Raw genomic sequence first — 15,231 nt, 5'->3', positions numbered from 1 at the left:
CGAAGGGGTGGTGCGGGTTCCATGCGGAGGCAAATTTGACTGCACATTACAGCAACAGCAACCGAGATGCACGTGTATAGCAGCAGCAAGAAGGCTGAGACGATGCGTATCAAGAGAAGCGAGTTGCTCCACAATGCTACTGATTCTATTGCTGCTTGACAGCTTCTTTGTCAAAGCCGCGTGAGAGTTGTGGCGAGTGTCGTGGATGTGGAGTGGGACGACGAGGTACCGGCGCGACGTCTGCCGTCAGCCTGCTTGCTGCTTGCTTGCTTGCTTGCTGGGTGCTGGGTGGCGGCGGTGGCGGCGACGACAGACGACGCGTTCTTTCCTCGGTCACCCCTTTGGCCCCTTGCCTTGCTTGGCTCATTTGCCCATTTTGCCCCCGCTTAATCCCTTCCCTGCCTGTTTTCCACATTCGGCGGCCGCGTGCGTCGTCCTCAAAGACTAATCGGCGCGGCCGTGTGGCCGTGGTGGTGAGATCGTGGAGATGCAGCAGTAGCGGCAGATGCAAGACACTCAAAATCCAACACAGCACCGCTCGTTGGCTTTGACAACTCGCTCAACAGCTCCCACACCACCCCACACCCGCACCCATGGCCCTCGCTGCCCTCCCCCGCCCACTGCGCGCCGCGTCCCCATCCACAAACTACCAGCGCGCGCCGTCGCCGTCCGCAAGCCCGCGCGTGCGCGCGTCCGCCTCCCCCGCCCCGCACCACCCCGCGCGCGCCGCGCGCCGGCCGTCCATCGACAAGGAGAACGCCCCGCCCGCAGCGAGGATGGTGGAGCCTGCATCGCCCAAATCAAGCAACGGGTACTGGTCCGACTCGCGCTCGGTGCGCAGCGGGAGCGAGGACGAGGGCGGCGGCGGCGCCGACGGCGTCGCCTTCCCCCGGCGCCGGAGCGCCAAGTCGCCCCCCATTGGCGTGGCGACGCTGCCCACCGTGCCCGACGACGCCGAGCTCAAGTCGGACGGCGAGCACTCGGTCTTTAGCGACTCGGCGCCGCCCCCATCCCGCTCCGCTGCGGCCATCGTGTACGACCAGAATGGAAACCCCGTCATCCGCCGCCGCCGCCGCTCGTCGATCAAGACCAAGCCCCCGCCCGGGGTCACGCCGACCAAGGCCGTCGACTGGGAGATCCCGCGCAAGACGTTCCACTCGAGCATTGGTGAGTGGGCTCAGACCGGCGAGCGCCGCGCTGGCGGTGGTGGATGTGGCGGCGGCGGCGGCGGCGGCGGCGGCTACTGCGCAGCCGATGCCGACGGCCTGGTCGTGTGATCTGTCGCACCACTGCTCGCCCACGCTAACGCAAACCCCCCCGGCAGGCTTCGTCACGCTCTACCTCAAGTACCTCGACCCTCCGACGCTCGGCCCCTTGATCAAGGTGCTCACTGCCCTGCTCGCCTTCATCAGCGCCAACGACGCGCTGCGCCTCAACATCCCCGCGTTCGCCGAGGCGTGGGAGGCGACCGTCGGCTTCCTCATGCGCGAGTCGGAGCGCGACAAGATCAACGGCACAGTGTGGTACCTCGTCGGCGTCATCTTCGTGCTCGCGCTGTACCCGCGCGATGTGGCCGTCGTGTCGATCCTGACGTAAGTGTGTAGCTGGCTTCTCGTTCTCACATACACACACAGCCTCTCGTGGTCCGACACTACCGCTTCGACTATCGGCCGCCTCTGGGGCAAGTACACGCCGCCCCTGCCGCCCCACTTCCCCGGCATCAAGTGGCTGCCGTTTGCGCCGCGCAAGTCGCTCGCCGGCTTCCTCGCCGCCGCCGTCACTGGCTTTGGCATCGGCGTCTTCTACCACTGGGAGAAGGGAACCTGGGCCATCATTGACGGTGGCGTCCTCGGCCTCATCGCCACCGGCGTCGTCGTCGGCCTCGGCGGCGCCGTCGTCGAGGCCCTCGACCTCGGCTTTGACGACAACCTCACCCTGCCGATTCTCAGCGGCGCCGTCGTCTGGGCCTGGCTTGCCGCCACCAACTTCATCCTGGGCTACTAAATGGTGAAGACGGCTACTAGGCGGTGAAGACGAAAAGACTACCAGGCGAAGCCACTTCCACTTCAGCCGCACTGTTTCAACTACATATTTGTCCGCGTATCAGGTTAGATTTATACCTCTGTGATCTTTTGGGAACGGCGACGGCGACGACGACGACGACGACGCGACGACAACGACTGTTTCAACATACATATTGAGGCGCATGTGATGTCAAATGTGTCTAGCGTGTAGGGGGCTATGCTTGGTTCTACTTTGTGTCTACGCTGCCGTCTTGGGCAGCTTTGTGGCGGTCCAGAATGCGCACTGGGGTGTGAGGTGGGTGCGCTACGATGCTTCAACTCACGTTGTACACATGCTCGAGCATGCTGTCCGGCACGCCAGTGTACGTCGACCGGACCATCTTCTCCTCCTTGATCTCAAAGCCGACCATGCGCGCGAGCTCCTTGACCTCGTCGAGCGAGAGCTCAATGCTCCCGACCTCGCCCTTGGCCGAGGGCGTGGGCGAGTTCTCGAAATGCCACAGCAGCGGGCCGAGGTTGATCCACACGCCGCCGTTAGCGAGGATGGTGTGGATGATGCGGAGGTAGTTGAGCACGTTACGCGCCGTGTCGATAAAGAAGCACGTCACGACGGCGCCCCACCGCCCGCGCTGGTCGGCGTTGTTCGCCTCGTCGCTTCCGCCGCCGGCGCCCTCGCGCCAGTGCTGCGGGCCGTACACCTCCTCAAAGTCGCCCGCGACGAGCGAGAACGCGCCCTCTGGCCTGCCCGCCAAAATGTCGGCCGGCACCACGTCGGGGATGAGCACCGAGCGCAGGAGGTTGTCCCCCGTCGTGAGGTGGTTGCTGAACGAGTGCAGCCACGGGAAGAGGACGTGCGCGTTGGGGTGGGTTGACCTGTAAGGGTGTCAGTGCCAGCTCGCCTCAACCGCCGCGCGACCCACTGGTTGAGCACAAAGTTGCTTGCAATCAACATGAACGTGCTAAACTCGTTACCCTGGCTCTCGAACCCCAGCGCGGCAATCTCCATGGCCAGCCTGCCCAGCCCGCAGCCGGGCACGAGGACCTTGACGCCCTCGCGCTTCTCGGGCGGGTAGTACGCCTCGAGGGCGCGCAGGATGGGGTCGTACGCCGCCGCGCGCTCAGCCGCGCCCTCGACGCTCCAGTCGCGCGCGAACGAGCGCAGCGTGGAGCGCACCTTGTCCTGGCTGAGGTCGCGCTCCGCCTGCGTCGGCTTGGGCGTGGACGCCGCTGGCGCCGAGTGCGAGTGGCCATGCCCGTGGCCGTGGGCGTGCCCGTGGTCGTGCGAGTGCCCATGCCCGGCGTGCTCGGCGGCATGGGGACCAATGTCGTGCGAGTGCGCGTGCGGTGCGCTGTCGTCTAGCAGCATGTCGGCGAACACGGGGTCCTGGATGACGAGGTCGACAAACTCGGCGTTGCTGTTGCGTGCAGGTCAGCCTCAGCCAACGACGCGCTGCGGCGTGCCAGCGCCGCGCTCACCGCCGAATCCCCTCGTCCACCGCATCCAGCTTGTCCCTATACCCGATCTTCTCGAACGCCGAGCGCGCGTCACGCGGCAGCTGCAGAAAAGCCATCCGGCGGGCATTGTTGGCCGACAGCTGGCCAGTGTCAGCGCGCCGGCGCAGCAAGCAACCTACGTGGTACTGCATGTACCCGTCAAACGAGCGCACAACGTCGCGCCAGTGCTGGCGCTCCTCCGAGTCGGACATGGTGTACAGCGGTGTGCGTGCGTGCGTGGAGGGTGGGGTGTGTGGAAGCGAGATGGATGAGAAGGTGTGAATCTGTTGTTCGTCCGAACTCTGGACCACGATGATGTCAGGGTTGTCGTTATCGGTCGTAGCCGCCGTTGTGCCACATCGTCGACATTGCCGGTCAGTGTCCGGCAACGTCTCTTGCAACAAGCGGTATGTGTTATCGTCCTTCCGTTCACGATGCGAGTGATCAAGGAGAGCATATGCATATCAGACACTGTTGTCCAGTGACGCTGAAGCGCTTGCCCGAGTGGCATCTCTTTGCAGAGAAGCCGTGGGCGGAAACAGTGGCCTGCCCTTCCGGCCACTGTCCGCACTTCAGGCGCAACACATCTACCACTTCCCCGCACACTGCCTGCCCATCGTCATACACAGTACCTACGCTCCAGTCCACCAATGCACTCTACAACTCCATAGTGGCACAGTGGCGGTCCATTGGGCTAAATCCCGAAAAAAGTGATCAATTTTTTGCCACGTGGCGTCCAGGGCTAAGAGCGACGCGGTTCGCGCCAGTGAGACCCTTAGGCGAGTTGTGGGTGTGACCACGGCCAACGGCGGGTCGTGTCCGCGGTACGACGAGTTGCTTTCCTCGTCTCTCAAGTCAACCTCCGTCTTGTCACTTGCTCTCTTACCCAACCCCCCACCTCCTTCACGTCGACGGCGGACTGGCGACCGACCCACACCCTCTCAAGCAGCCCTCCTCGACACACACATAGCATCATGGCATCGCAATCCACACCCACCGACATCTCCCCCGTCCTCATCCCAATCATCTCATTCCTCTCCTCCACCCTCGAGTTTGTTGTCGACGCATTCCATCGGATCCCCGGCTCGCCCATCCTCGTCCGCTATGTCAAGTCGTCTTACCAGGATGACCCGTGGCGCTCAGCCCTCGAGCTGCTGCTGTTTGCCTATGCACTCCGCACCGTGCTGATGGGACGGACGCGCGGCGAAGGCGAGGGCGGAAAGCTCAAGCTCAGTGAGAAGGTACGTCGTCGTCGTCATTTCACGCGCAGGGAAGAGGGGGGACGGGGTCTCCCTCGCCTACGTCCCAACCCCGGCCCCGTGTCAACACTGCATTGTGGAGCACAGCACTCACGCGACTACACAGGAAATCGACGAGCTCATCGACGAGTGGCAGCCCACGCCTCTCGTGGCGCCATTGACCAACATTGAGCGCGGCACCCTCGCGTCCGTCCCCGTCGTCTACGGCCAGAACGGCACCCACGTCAAGCTCTCCCCCAACGGCAAGCCCGTCCTCAACCTCGCCGTGTATGACTGGCTCGGATTCGTCGAGAACGACCACATCAAGGATGTGGCCATCAAGACCCTCAGGGAGTACGGAGTGGGCTCGTGCGGACCCATGGGCTTTTACGGGACCATTGGTGGGTTTGAGTGGCTGTCGCGACAAACAATAGACTCTCGAGTCGCGTCGGATCGCTGTTGGACGTGACTAACATGACGCGCACAGACGTGCATACTCAGTTTGAGCGTGACCTTGCAGAGTTTCTCGACATGGAGTCGGCCATCATCTACGCCCAGTCGTTCTCGGCCGTGTCGTCGGTTATTCCTGCCTTTGCCAAGCGTGGTGACATTATCGTCGCCGACCGCGGTGTCAACTTTGCCATTCACAAGGGTCTCCAGCTGTCGCGCTCCCAGATCCGCTGGTATGCCCACGGTGACATGAAGGACCTCGAGCGTGTGCTGGCCCTTGTCGACCGCGAGATCAAGCGCAAGCGTGGCAAGCTCACCAAGCGTTTCATTGTGACCGAGGGTATCTTTGAGAACGACGGTATGATGGCGGACCTTCCCAAGATTGTGAGTTGTTGTCTGCCGGACTTACAGCTCACACCCTCAGATGGAGCTCAAGTACAAGTACAAGTACCGCCTCATCCTCGACGAGTCCATGTCGTTTGGTATGGTTGGCCAGCACGGTCGCGGTCTCACCGAGCACTACGGTATCCCTGGCTCCGAGGTCGACATCCTCGTCGGCTCCATGGCCAACAGCCTGGGCGCCGGTGGTGGTTTCTGCGCTGGCTCGTACGTTGTCACCAACCACCAGCGCATCAACTCTGCCGCGTCCGTCTTCTCCGCCGCCCTTCCCGCCATGCACGCCACCGTCTCTTCGGCCGCTACAGCCTTGATGGCCTCGCAACCCAAGCTCCTCTCCGACCTCCACAACAACATTCAGGCTTTCAGGCAGCAGCTGAGCAAGATTGAGCCTGTGCCCTCGACTCCTGGCGGCCCAGACAACAAGGACGCTCTCATCTCCATCCCCTCGGACGAGCAGTCGGCTCTTATCCACATCTTCCTACTCAACCCACCACCTTCGCTCGAGGCCGAGGAGACTCTCCTGCAAGAGATTGTGGATGAGACGCTCGCAAACGGCGTGCTGGTCACGCGCGCGCGCCGACTGCGTGGACAGGAGGTGTTTGACCCAGAGCCGAGTCTCAAGGTGTCGCTGAGCGCCAACATGACGCGCAAGGAGGCAGAGAAGGCGGGCAAGACGCTGCGCGACGCTATTGTCAAGTTTGCGGGCAGTGCGTGATGATGAGGCGAAGCCGGCCAGGAGAGGCAACCACATAGCTGACTGGGGGTTTTCGTTTCTAGGACGCCGCTGAGCAGTCTACGAGTCTTATAATGAGCGTGCGGGCCGCAGCCCATATGCCGCGTTGCATGCATTGATACCCAAAATCTACATTATGTTGCGCTGCACTCTAAACAGCGAGGGCGGTGCGGCGGACGGGCAGACCGTCCTTCTCGAGCGACGCCTTGACGTCGTCAATGCCCACCTCGTCGCGGTGGAAGATGCCAGCGGCAAGGGCGGCCTCGGCGCCAGTCTTGACAAAGACCTCCTCAAAGTCGCCAGGCGACCCAGCACCCGAGCTAGCAACCACAGGGATGGACACGGCGTCACGGATCAACCTGATGAGATCAAGGTCAAAGCCCTTGCCCGATCCGTCGCGGTCGACCGAGTTGATGAGCAGCTCTCCGGCGCCGAGACGCTCGACGCCCTTGGCGAGCTGGATCACGTCGATGTCACGGACGTCGCGGCCGCCGGAAATGGTAGACTGGTACCACCACGCCTTGCCCTGCTCCTCTGGCTTGGTCCTCGTGGTCGACGTCTCGCCGGTAACAAGACACGCGCGGTGCGCCTCGGGCACCTGCTCGATCCAGTTGGGCACCGTCGTGTCGTAGTACACGCGCTTGGGGTCAAACGACACGACGACAGCCTGCGCGCCGTACGCCTTGGAGATGGTCTCGATGCCCGTCTTGCCAGTGAGCGCGGGCTCGCCGCGCGCCTCGCGCTCGAGCAGGTCCTGCACGTTGATGACGGCCTCGGAGCCGATCGACACCTTGTCCGCCCCGGCGCGGAAGTACGCGCCGGCGACCTCGAGCGCCGAGCGCGCCGTGCCGTCCGGGTCGACCGTGTCCTTGATCCCGCCGCCAACAGTAAGGGGCACAAAGACGGTCTCGGCCGACGCGCGGACGACATCGAGCATCGGCTGGTCCTGCAGCGCCGACGAGCGGAACGACGTAATGTTCAAAAAGCACACCTCGTCCGCACCCGCCTGGTAGTACTTGCTGGCGAGGGAGACGGGCTTGCCGAGGTTGCGCACGTTGCCGCCGTCTTCCTTCTCGCGCACGTCGTACTGGTCGCCCTTGGTGACGACGAGGTCGCCCTGGTCGTTGGAGCGCACGTCGAGGCACGCGACAATGCGCGACGTGAGGCCGGTGCCCTGCGCGCGGGCCGGGCGGGGGTCGGCCGCAATCAGCTGCGGCGCGGGGACGGCAGGGAGCGGGTGCGGCGCGGACGACACGGCGGCGACGGGCGCCTCGAGCCACCTGCGGAGGAGGTCGAGCCCGGCGGGTCCAGACTTTTCGGGGTGGAACTGCGTCGCAAAGACGTTGCCCCTCCGGATGGACGAGACAAACGTCTCGTTGCCGTACCGCGACAGCGTGTACGCGTACTTGAGCAGCTCGGACTCGTCGCCCTTGCCCCGGAGCGCGGCGAACGAGTGGACAAAGTAGTAGTCCTCGTTGGGGAGGAGGAGCGACTGCTCGTCGGCCGCGGGGGCCGTGGCGCGCCACGCGCCGTTCCAGCCCATGTGCGGCACGCTCTTCTTGCCGTGGCCGGCGTCGTTGGCGTCAAACTTGGAGATGGGGTACGGGATGATGCCGAGGCCCTTGGCGCCCTCCGTCTCCTCGGACGACTCGAACAGCACCTGCATGCCGATGCAGATGCCAAAGTAGGGCTTGCCCGACTGAATGTAGCGTTTCAATGGGGCCGCCATGCCAATCTCCTCGAGGCCGTGGGCGGCCTTGTAGAACGAGCCGACGCCGGGGAACACGAGTTTCTGGGGATGTCAGTGGGTGGCATGTGTAGCGACGCAATACCCACGTCGGCCTTGTCAAAGTCGGACTCGTCCTTGATCCACTCAAAGTCGAAGCCGAGCTTGGTGATCGAGTTGGCCAGACTGGAGTGTCAGTTGGCGCTGCGGCATCGCAACCCACCTCCGGACGTTGCCGGCTCCATAGTCGAGAATGTAGAGTTTGGGTCGTGATGAGTCGCCTGCCATGGTGTGCGTGTCTAAAATGTATGTGTCTAGGTTGGAGAGTTGAGAGTCCAAGTGCTTATGTATCGTCGCTGTTGCTGTTGCTTGCTATCGGCCATCGCGGCGACTCGACTTTTAGGACGACTCGATCGGCACTCGACGGCTTGGCTGGGCGGGCCGGGACGGAATCAAATGTGGGTGTGTGATGGGAGGGGGCTGACGCAACTGAAATACGCTCAGCGGCTATGGCTGGCACCCCCACTAACTACTGACACCAGCTCGTTCAGTCGTCTATACCACCTGCAGGCAAGTTCGCATTTCCTGTCAGTCTCAAGGTTCACAGTTCGGATCCCGTCAGTGTCGCTGCTGTAAAGGGTCTGCTGAATTCACTGGTGAGACATCGAGGGTGGGCAACGAGAGCGAGTAAGACATTAGTAGGACGGTGCCACCAACCTCAGGGCCAAATACAAATCTGTACGATTCATTAGGGCGGCCAATTAGCACACACTGATGGGCACTATATAGGATGCATTACAGAATGAGTCAGAGTAGCACAACCCCCGAGAGACATACTGACGTTAGATAGGCGCCGCATAACAGCCAAGCGTCTATCTAACGTCAATAGGTCCAACTGACCTTTTTGTAATGCATGCCCTGATGCATTAGGTCTGGGTAATCATGCACACCGTACATAGGTATTGCGAGAACGAGGAGAACTGCCAAGTTATGGACAGCCGGCATGTCGCAATGTTCGTGGCGCGGCCCGTGCGCCCACACACACCACCCAGCAGCAGATACATAATCCCTCGAAAAGACATCTAATATCCACGGCCATAGGACTCAGAAAATACCGCATCCCGTCCGATCTGCGAAGTCAAGCTGAGTACCGCCTAGTTAGTACCATGGTGGGGGACCACATGGGAATCCTGGGTGTCGTGGTTTTTTTTTTTTTTTTTTTTTTTTCGTTTTTGGAAGGCGGGGAGATTGAGAGGCCATCTATCTACTAACTTGGCCGCTGGCCACCCTACCCATTTTTCTGTGCGCTGTCACGCTCCTTCCCCCCTCAATGTGCCACCTTTGCCTCACAGACACTTCAAGTACGAGAAACACTGCATGCGGTTGTGTAAAGCAACGAGATAGCTGCGGTGGAGTCTATGTCTAGGTAGGATGGGAGATGTCTGTACCGCGCGACGTCGCGATTATCGCTTCTGCCACCTGAGGTAACGGGCGGCAAGGAGAAGGACGATAATGTTGAAGACCGAGTAACAGAGGTAGATGCCAAAGTCACGCCAGCGCGTGCTAAAGTCGATCTCGAGGTTGCGGAAGAAGTACTGGCCCTTGGAGACCTGGCAGTAGTTGCACATGTCGGTGGCACTGGGGTCCTGGAAGTAGCCACCCATGACTTCGGCGAACTTGCCGGCGTACTCGGCGCAGGTCTGACCAACGGGAGGGGGGAAGCGGCTGAACTCGTCGTTCTTGCAGATGACGGGGACGTCCTGGAGCGCGACCGACACGAGACCCGAGATGAGGCGGGTGAAGGGGTCGAGCGGGTACATCCACTTGCGCCAGAAGTAAGGCAGGGTAGCGGGAGGAGCCGTGACACCGCAGAAGACGGAGAAGAGCACAAGGAGGAAGGGGTTGAACAGCGCGGCGACGATGATCGAGGGCGAGAGCGCGGCGACGGCCTGACCCAGAGTAACCGAGTAAATCTCGGTGAACAGGACCATGAGGAAGAAGTATCCCGCGCGGCTCGAAGCAGCGGGGAAGCCGACGCCGTAGTAGAGGAGGAGGAAGAAGGCGACCGAGCACAAAACCGAGTATGGCATCTCGGCAATGAGCTGGGTGAGGGCGAAGATGGTCGACGAGTACATCTTGGAGCTCGCCTCACGGTTGAAGGTCATGCGCGACATGATGTACTGGGGCTCGATCTGGGCGAGGACCAGCGCGGGGAGAATGGTCGCGAAGAAGACGGCGAAGACACGGTACTGGAGCGCGAGGTACGAGTTGTCGAGGCGGAGGAACGTGAGCAGGACGACCATGGCAATAGCAATGTGCGCAAAGAGACGCGTCCACTGGTAGTCGGCGTTGCGCCAAAGAGCGACGTTGGTGCGCTCGAGGACAACCTTGAGCTGGAACATGAAGCTGGTGGCGTACTCGGACGGCTTGCCATTGTCCTCGACGGGCTTGGCGAGGGCATCGGTTTTGAGGGTGGTAATCTCCTCCTTGACCTTCGCAAACTCGGGCGAGTTCTTCCACTTCTCGTGCCAGTCACCGCCGATACGCTTGCGCGAACCGGCACCAATGGCTTCGAGCATGAACTCGGCAGGGTTGGCGTCCTCGGGGACCTTGGCACCGTTGCGCTCGAGGTAGTCGATGAGGACCTTGGAGTCCTGGCCAATGTCACCAAAGTAGACACACTCGCCACCACGCTGGAGGAGCAGGAGGCGGTCGAACGACTGGAAGAGGAGAGCGTTGGGCTGGTGGATGGTGCAGAGAATCTTCTGGCCGGCAGCGGTGAGCTTGCGGAGGAAGCGCACAATGTTGTACGCCGACTGGCCGTCAAGACCCGAGGTAGGCTCATCGAGGAAGAGGAGGAGGTCGGGCTTGGCAGCGAGCTCGACACCAATGGTGACACGCTTACGGGCCTCAACCGACAGACCGTAGCCGGGGAAACCGATCATGCCGTCAGCGAGATCCTGGAGCTCGAGGAGCTCGATGATGTCCTCGACGTAGGCATCCTTTTCCTCCTTGGGGACGTGCTGGGGCTGACGGAGGTAGGCGGAGAAGCGGAGCGCCTCACGGACTGTGGCGGTCCACTCGTGGACGTCGAGCTGCTCGGCGTACGCACATCCACGAGCAAACGAGACATCGATGGGGCGACCGTTCATGAGAATGTCGCCACCAATGACACCAATGCTCTTACGGGCAGCGAGAACGTCGAGAAGGGTGGTCTTTCCGGCACCCGAGGCGCCCATGAGAGCGGTGAGGGTACCAGGCTTGACGTAGCCGTAAACATCGTTGAGGAGGACCTTTTGACCGCCGGGAACAGGGACAGTGTAGTGGAGCTTCTCCCAAGTGAAGGGGGAAGGAGCCATGGAAAGGGCGCTGAGGTCGGGGTCGAGTTTGCCGGCACGGAATTCGTCGCGACGCGCGGCGAGGCGCTCGTTGCGCTCCTTGAGCTCCTTGTCCTCCTTCTTGAACACCACAATCGAGAGGTGGCTGGCACCCATCTGCAGCGTCTCCATGAAGAGCATCTGGAGGAACATGAAGAAGAGGAAGAAGCCAATGAGGATGCCAAAGTTGCGCCACATGTGGGCCTTTTCGAAGCGGAAGCCATCGTACATGTACTGCGAGCCGGTGACGAGAGACTGGCCCGCCACAGAGCCAGCAATCGAGCAGAGCTGGTTGGGGCCGACCGTGTCGGGGAAGCCAGTGACATTGGCAGCAGGGATGTTGCGTGGGATGATGTAGTTGTTGTCGCAAATCATGTCAATTCGGTAAAATTCGTTGGCGAAAATCGCCTCGTAGCCGTACGACAGGGGGTTGAGGTAGTACAGCCAGAACAGCCACCTCTTCATCCGGAAAACTGGGATCATGTATCCGGTGTAAGTTACCATGAGGGATATGAGGACAGACGCAAGACGAGCTGCGACGTTGTAGTCCTGCGTGGCGACACCGAGGGTACGGAAGAAGCCGGCCATGACCAAGAAGGTGATGAGGACGAACAGGTAAAATGTCCAAAAAGCGCCACCGTTCGAGACCAAACCACCCATAAAGTAGAGGATGATACTGAACAGGAAAATGTTGGATGCGTTGAATGGAACGTCGGAGACGACAGCGGCAACGGCGTAGGCGGACGGGCGGTAGAATCGGTAACCAACTTGACGGAAGAGGATGGGACGACCCATCATCTGGCTGGGAAGCTCGGAGAACGAAGTAAGAGCGTTGAACAGAAGACCAAGGAAGAGCAGACCGCCACGGGTGAAGGCACCAGAGGCCGAGGTAGGCAGACGGAAGTAGACGGAGCCGACAATGAGGGCGATAATGAGAGATGTGGCATAGCCGGTGTAAACACCAAACTTGTCCTGGAACTTGAGGATAGTCTGGCGCTTGGTAATGGCCATGACCTGAGAGAAGAAGCTGACAGTGTAGGGCGAGTTCTTGGGGACGCCGCGGTGCTTCTGCTCGATGACGGCCTGGCGGAACTGCTCGCGGTCGTGCTCGTCGTGCTCCATCTTGGCCTTGTAAGCGTTCTTCTCCTCCATCATGCGGTGGTTGATGTCCGAGGCGACAAAGGCTTCGGCCATCTGCGTAGGGGTCGAGGGGACGTTGGACTCGTCGCGGCCCTCCTGGAAGCGGCGCTCGTTGGGGTCGGTGCAGCCCGAGAGGTAGTCGGCCGTCGTCTGACGGGGGAGGTCGAGGTAGCCGAGGCCGACCATGTAGGCGCGTGCCTCCTTGGCGGGGCCAAAGTAGACGACGTTGCCCTCGCTGAGGACGAGCACCTTGTCGAACTGGTCGTAAATACCCTCACCGGCCTGGTAGAGCGAGACAAAGGTCGTCTGCTGCATAATGTCGGTGAGGAGGCGGAGCGACTTGGCGTAGTCGAGCGCAGTGGACGCATCGAGACCACGGGTCGAGTTGTCCCACGAAGAGAGGACGGCGCCGGAACAGAACTGCTCGGCAATGGAGACACGCTTACGCTCACCACCCGACACACCACGGACAAAGGCGTTGCCGACGATGGTGTTGGCAGTGTGCTTGATGTTGAGCATGGACAGGAGGAGGTTGAGGAGGTCCTCGCGCCACTGCTGAACCGAGACGCCGGGGATGCGCTTCTTGGGGCTCTTGAGCTGGAGTGCGAAGCGGAGGGTTTGCGCCACAGTCAGGGTAGGGAGATGGTCGTCGTCCTCCTGGTTGTAAAGGACCTCGCCAGCGTAGAGCTTGTGCATCTCCTTGGCGCCGACACCGGCGTACTCGACGTTGCCCTTGACCTCGAGGAACCCGTCACGCTGGTTGGCGATGGTCTTGAGGAAGGTGGAGCAGCCGGCGCCGGGGCGACCGAGGACGAGACACATCTCTCCGGGCTTGAGGACGCCCGAGTTGGGGAAGAGGATCGTCTTGGGCTTGGGCGCGAACGGGTTGAAACCAAAGAGGCCCATGACCTGGATGACTGGCATCATGAACTGCTCAATGACGGCGTTGGAGAAGTTGCGAATGTTCATCTTCATGCCACCGGCGCCAATGACCTCGAGGTCCTCCCAGACGACACCAACATTCTTGTGCTTGATGCCAGCCTCGTTGGACGCATCGCGGCCGGCACGAAGCTCCGCGGAAAGGTTGAACTCCTCCTCGGTGTTCTGGCCCTTTTCAGCGTCGGACGCAGCGGCAGTGGTGTCAGTGGTCTTTGTGCGCTGGGGGTTGGCGCCAAAGGCCGAGCGGATAGAGCGGCCAGTGGTGGTGCGCTTGAGCTCGTTCGAGTTCTGCGAGAGGGTCGAGTAGCGGCGCTCGAGGGCAGCAAACTCGGCCTTTGCACGGTGGACGGACACGCCACCGTGGCCGAGCTCGCCGACAAACGACGACGTCTCTGAGCGACTGGGCTTGCCATCGATACCGAGGTCGAGGCGGGCGTCGTCGCCGGCAAACGTGCCAGAGTCGGACGACGTGCCCTCGTGTGCATCGTTGACACCGGCCGTGGTGACCGAGTCTGGTGGTGGTGGAGCCACCTGTTTTTCGTCACCCATGTTGTGTGGTGGAGCCGTTGTTGGGTGTAAACAACAACAACAACTGTGTTGGGGGTACAGTGGCGATTGGGCGAGAAAAGGAGAGGATCAAACACGGGCAACTTTGGCCTGCTTTGTGCTTATGAATCCCGCCGCAAAAGTTGGCCGAACTAGCAGGAGAGTTCTGTCGTTCGATAGCGGCAAACAAAGTTAAGAACTGGCAGTCGGGAGCGGCTTGCTGGGCCCACCACTTATGGCCAGATGGAGAGATTGCCTCGTCCAACGCGTGAAGCGGTCGGGACGGCTAAATATTTTCAGGGATCGGGGCTGCCGCTGGCTGTTGCAGTGCTCCTCGTTGTCCTGGAATTGGGCTACAGTACAACACGAGGCGAGATTGGGGGTGGGGACTTGCAGTCCTGCCTGGACGCCGGCTGGCTGACGTGTTGATGCCCGGACCCGAGGCTCCTTCTTCCTTTTCTTAGCAACCTGCCCGCGGGGGAGGGAGGGGCAGGGAGGGGCAAGACGAGGTTAAAGTGCGAGGCGCAGCAACCGCAGGTCGTCATCGGCGCGTGTCGGGCGCCGAGAGGGCTCCGAGACTGCCTTGCGCCAGTGAGAATCGCCAGAAGGGCGGACGTCATTGCTACCACGACGACGAGCCTGGCTTTGATCGTTCGCAGGCTGCACGCCTTGACCGGCGGGCTCGCTCAGGTTTCCTTGGCGCCAGTCACCGGATCCGAAACTGGGCATGGTCCGGCGGTACGCGTGCCGCTCGCTCGGCATGACGGCGGGGGAGGCGGCGGTGGCTCGAAAAGTCTATCTTCACGACCGAGAACTGCAGTGTAGCTGCGGGCAGCCCAGCAAAGCCGCAGCTCACCGCAGCCATGCGCCAACGTGATTCTAAAACGTACGACCTCGTAGCCCTGGGTGTGTCGCCTCCTAAAACTGACTGCCCGCTTGCCCGGGCAATGAGTCATGCCGACGGCAGGCATCAAGACTTGTCGTGCGATTGCCGCAGTTGTTACCCTCAACACGGCGACAACCGGCCCTGAGATAGCGGGTGGGTGGGGCAGCGACCCGCCCCTGAAACCGCCCCCCCCCCTCCACCCACATGTTTGTGCGAGTCTGGATTTTTCATGAACGCCACGCTTCACATTGTATGTGCTCCACCTTGCCACCAGCGACG

General features: G+C 61.5%; 5 protein-coding genes across 6 annotated transcripts; 2 read left to right on the top strand and 3 right to left on the bottom strand.

The window, feature by feature from the left end:
* Nucleotides 1–593: 593 nt before the first annotated feature.
* Nucleotides 594–2,004, top strand: ptp4 (CTP-dependent diacylglycerol kinase 1; the record flags this gene model as incomplete). Its single annotated transcript, XM_062769804.1, has 3 exons — nucleotides 594–1,167; nucleotides 1,325–1,592; nucleotides 1,635–2,004. The coding sequence occupies 3 exons, from the start codon at nucleotides 594–596 to the stop codon at nucleotides 2,002–2,004; spliced, it is 1,212 nt and encodes a 403-aa protein (XP_062625787.1).
* Carnmt1 lies at nucleotides 1,244–3,782 on the bottom strand (the record flags this gene model as incomplete). 2 transcript variants are annotated; one of them, XM_062769802.1, is made up of 6 exons in its annotated part: nucleotides 3,659–3,782; nucleotides 3,501–3,619; nucleotides 2,945–3,439; nucleotides 2,348–2,897; nucleotides 1,635–2,307; nucleotides 1,244–1,592 (listed from the first exon to the last, which is right to left on the bottom strand). In XM_062769802.1, the coding sequence occupies exons 1-5, from the start codon at nucleotides 3,728–3,730 to the stop codon at nucleotides 2,263–2,265; spliced, it is 1,281 nt and encodes a 426-aa protein (XP_062625786.1). In that variant the 5' UTR covers nucleotides 3,731–3,782. The 2 variants fall into 2 exon arrangements, with proteins under 2 accessions (XP_062625786.1, XP_062625788.1); XM_062769803.1 differs by having other exon boundaries at nucleotides 1,338–1,587; nucleotides 1,633–2,307.
* Nucleotides 3,783–4,393: 611 nt separating this feature from the next.
* Nucleotides 4,394–6,467, top strand: lcb1 (Serine palmitoyltransferase 1). Its single transcript, XM_062769801.1, has 4 exons — nucleotides 4,394–4,759; nucleotides 4,884–5,157; nucleotides 5,244–5,590; nucleotides 5,631–6,467. The coding sequence occupies exons 1-4, from the start codon at nucleotides 4,493–4,495 to the stop codon at nucleotides 6,318–6,320; spliced, it is 1,578 nt and encodes a 525-aa protein (XP_062625785.1). The 5' UTR covers nucleotides 4,394–4,492; the 3' UTR covers nucleotides 6,321–6,467.
* hisHF (Imidazole glycerol phosphate synthase hisHF) lies at nucleotides 6,447–8,426 on the bottom strand. The gene is made up of 3 exons (XM_062769800.1): nucleotides 8,288–8,426; nucleotides 8,175–8,250; nucleotides 6,447–8,130 (listed from the first exon to the last, which is right to left on the bottom strand). Exons 1-3 carry the CDS (start codon nucleotides 8,350–8,352, stop codon nucleotides 6,490–6,492), a joined length of 1,782 nt encoding a protein of 593 aa, XP_062625784.1. The 5' UTR covers nucleotides 8,353–8,426; the 3' UTR covers nucleotides 6,447–6,489.
* Nucleotides 8,427–9,527: 1,101 nt separating this feature from the next.
* abcG14 (ABC transporter G family member 14) lies at nucleotides 9,528–14,069 on the bottom strand (the record flags this gene model as incomplete). The annotated part of the gene is made up of 1 exon (XM_062769799.1): nucleotides 9,528–14,069. One exon carries the CDS (start codon nucleotides 14,067–14,069, stop codon nucleotides 9,528–9,530), a length of 4,542 nt encoding a protein of 1,513 aa, XP_062625783.1.
* Between the last annotated feature and the right edge of the window lie 1,162 nt (nucleotides 14,070–15,231).

This window comes from Vanrija pseudolonga, chromosome 2 (assembly GCF_020906515.1).
Source record: "Vanrija pseudolonga chromosome 2, complete sequence".
Taxonomy (NCBI): domain Eukaryota; kingdom Fungi; phylum Basidiomycota; class Tremellomycetes; order Trichosporonales; family Trichosporonaceae; genus Vanrija; species Vanrija pseudolonga.
This window is presented reverse-complemented; position numbering and strand designations above follow the sequence as displayed.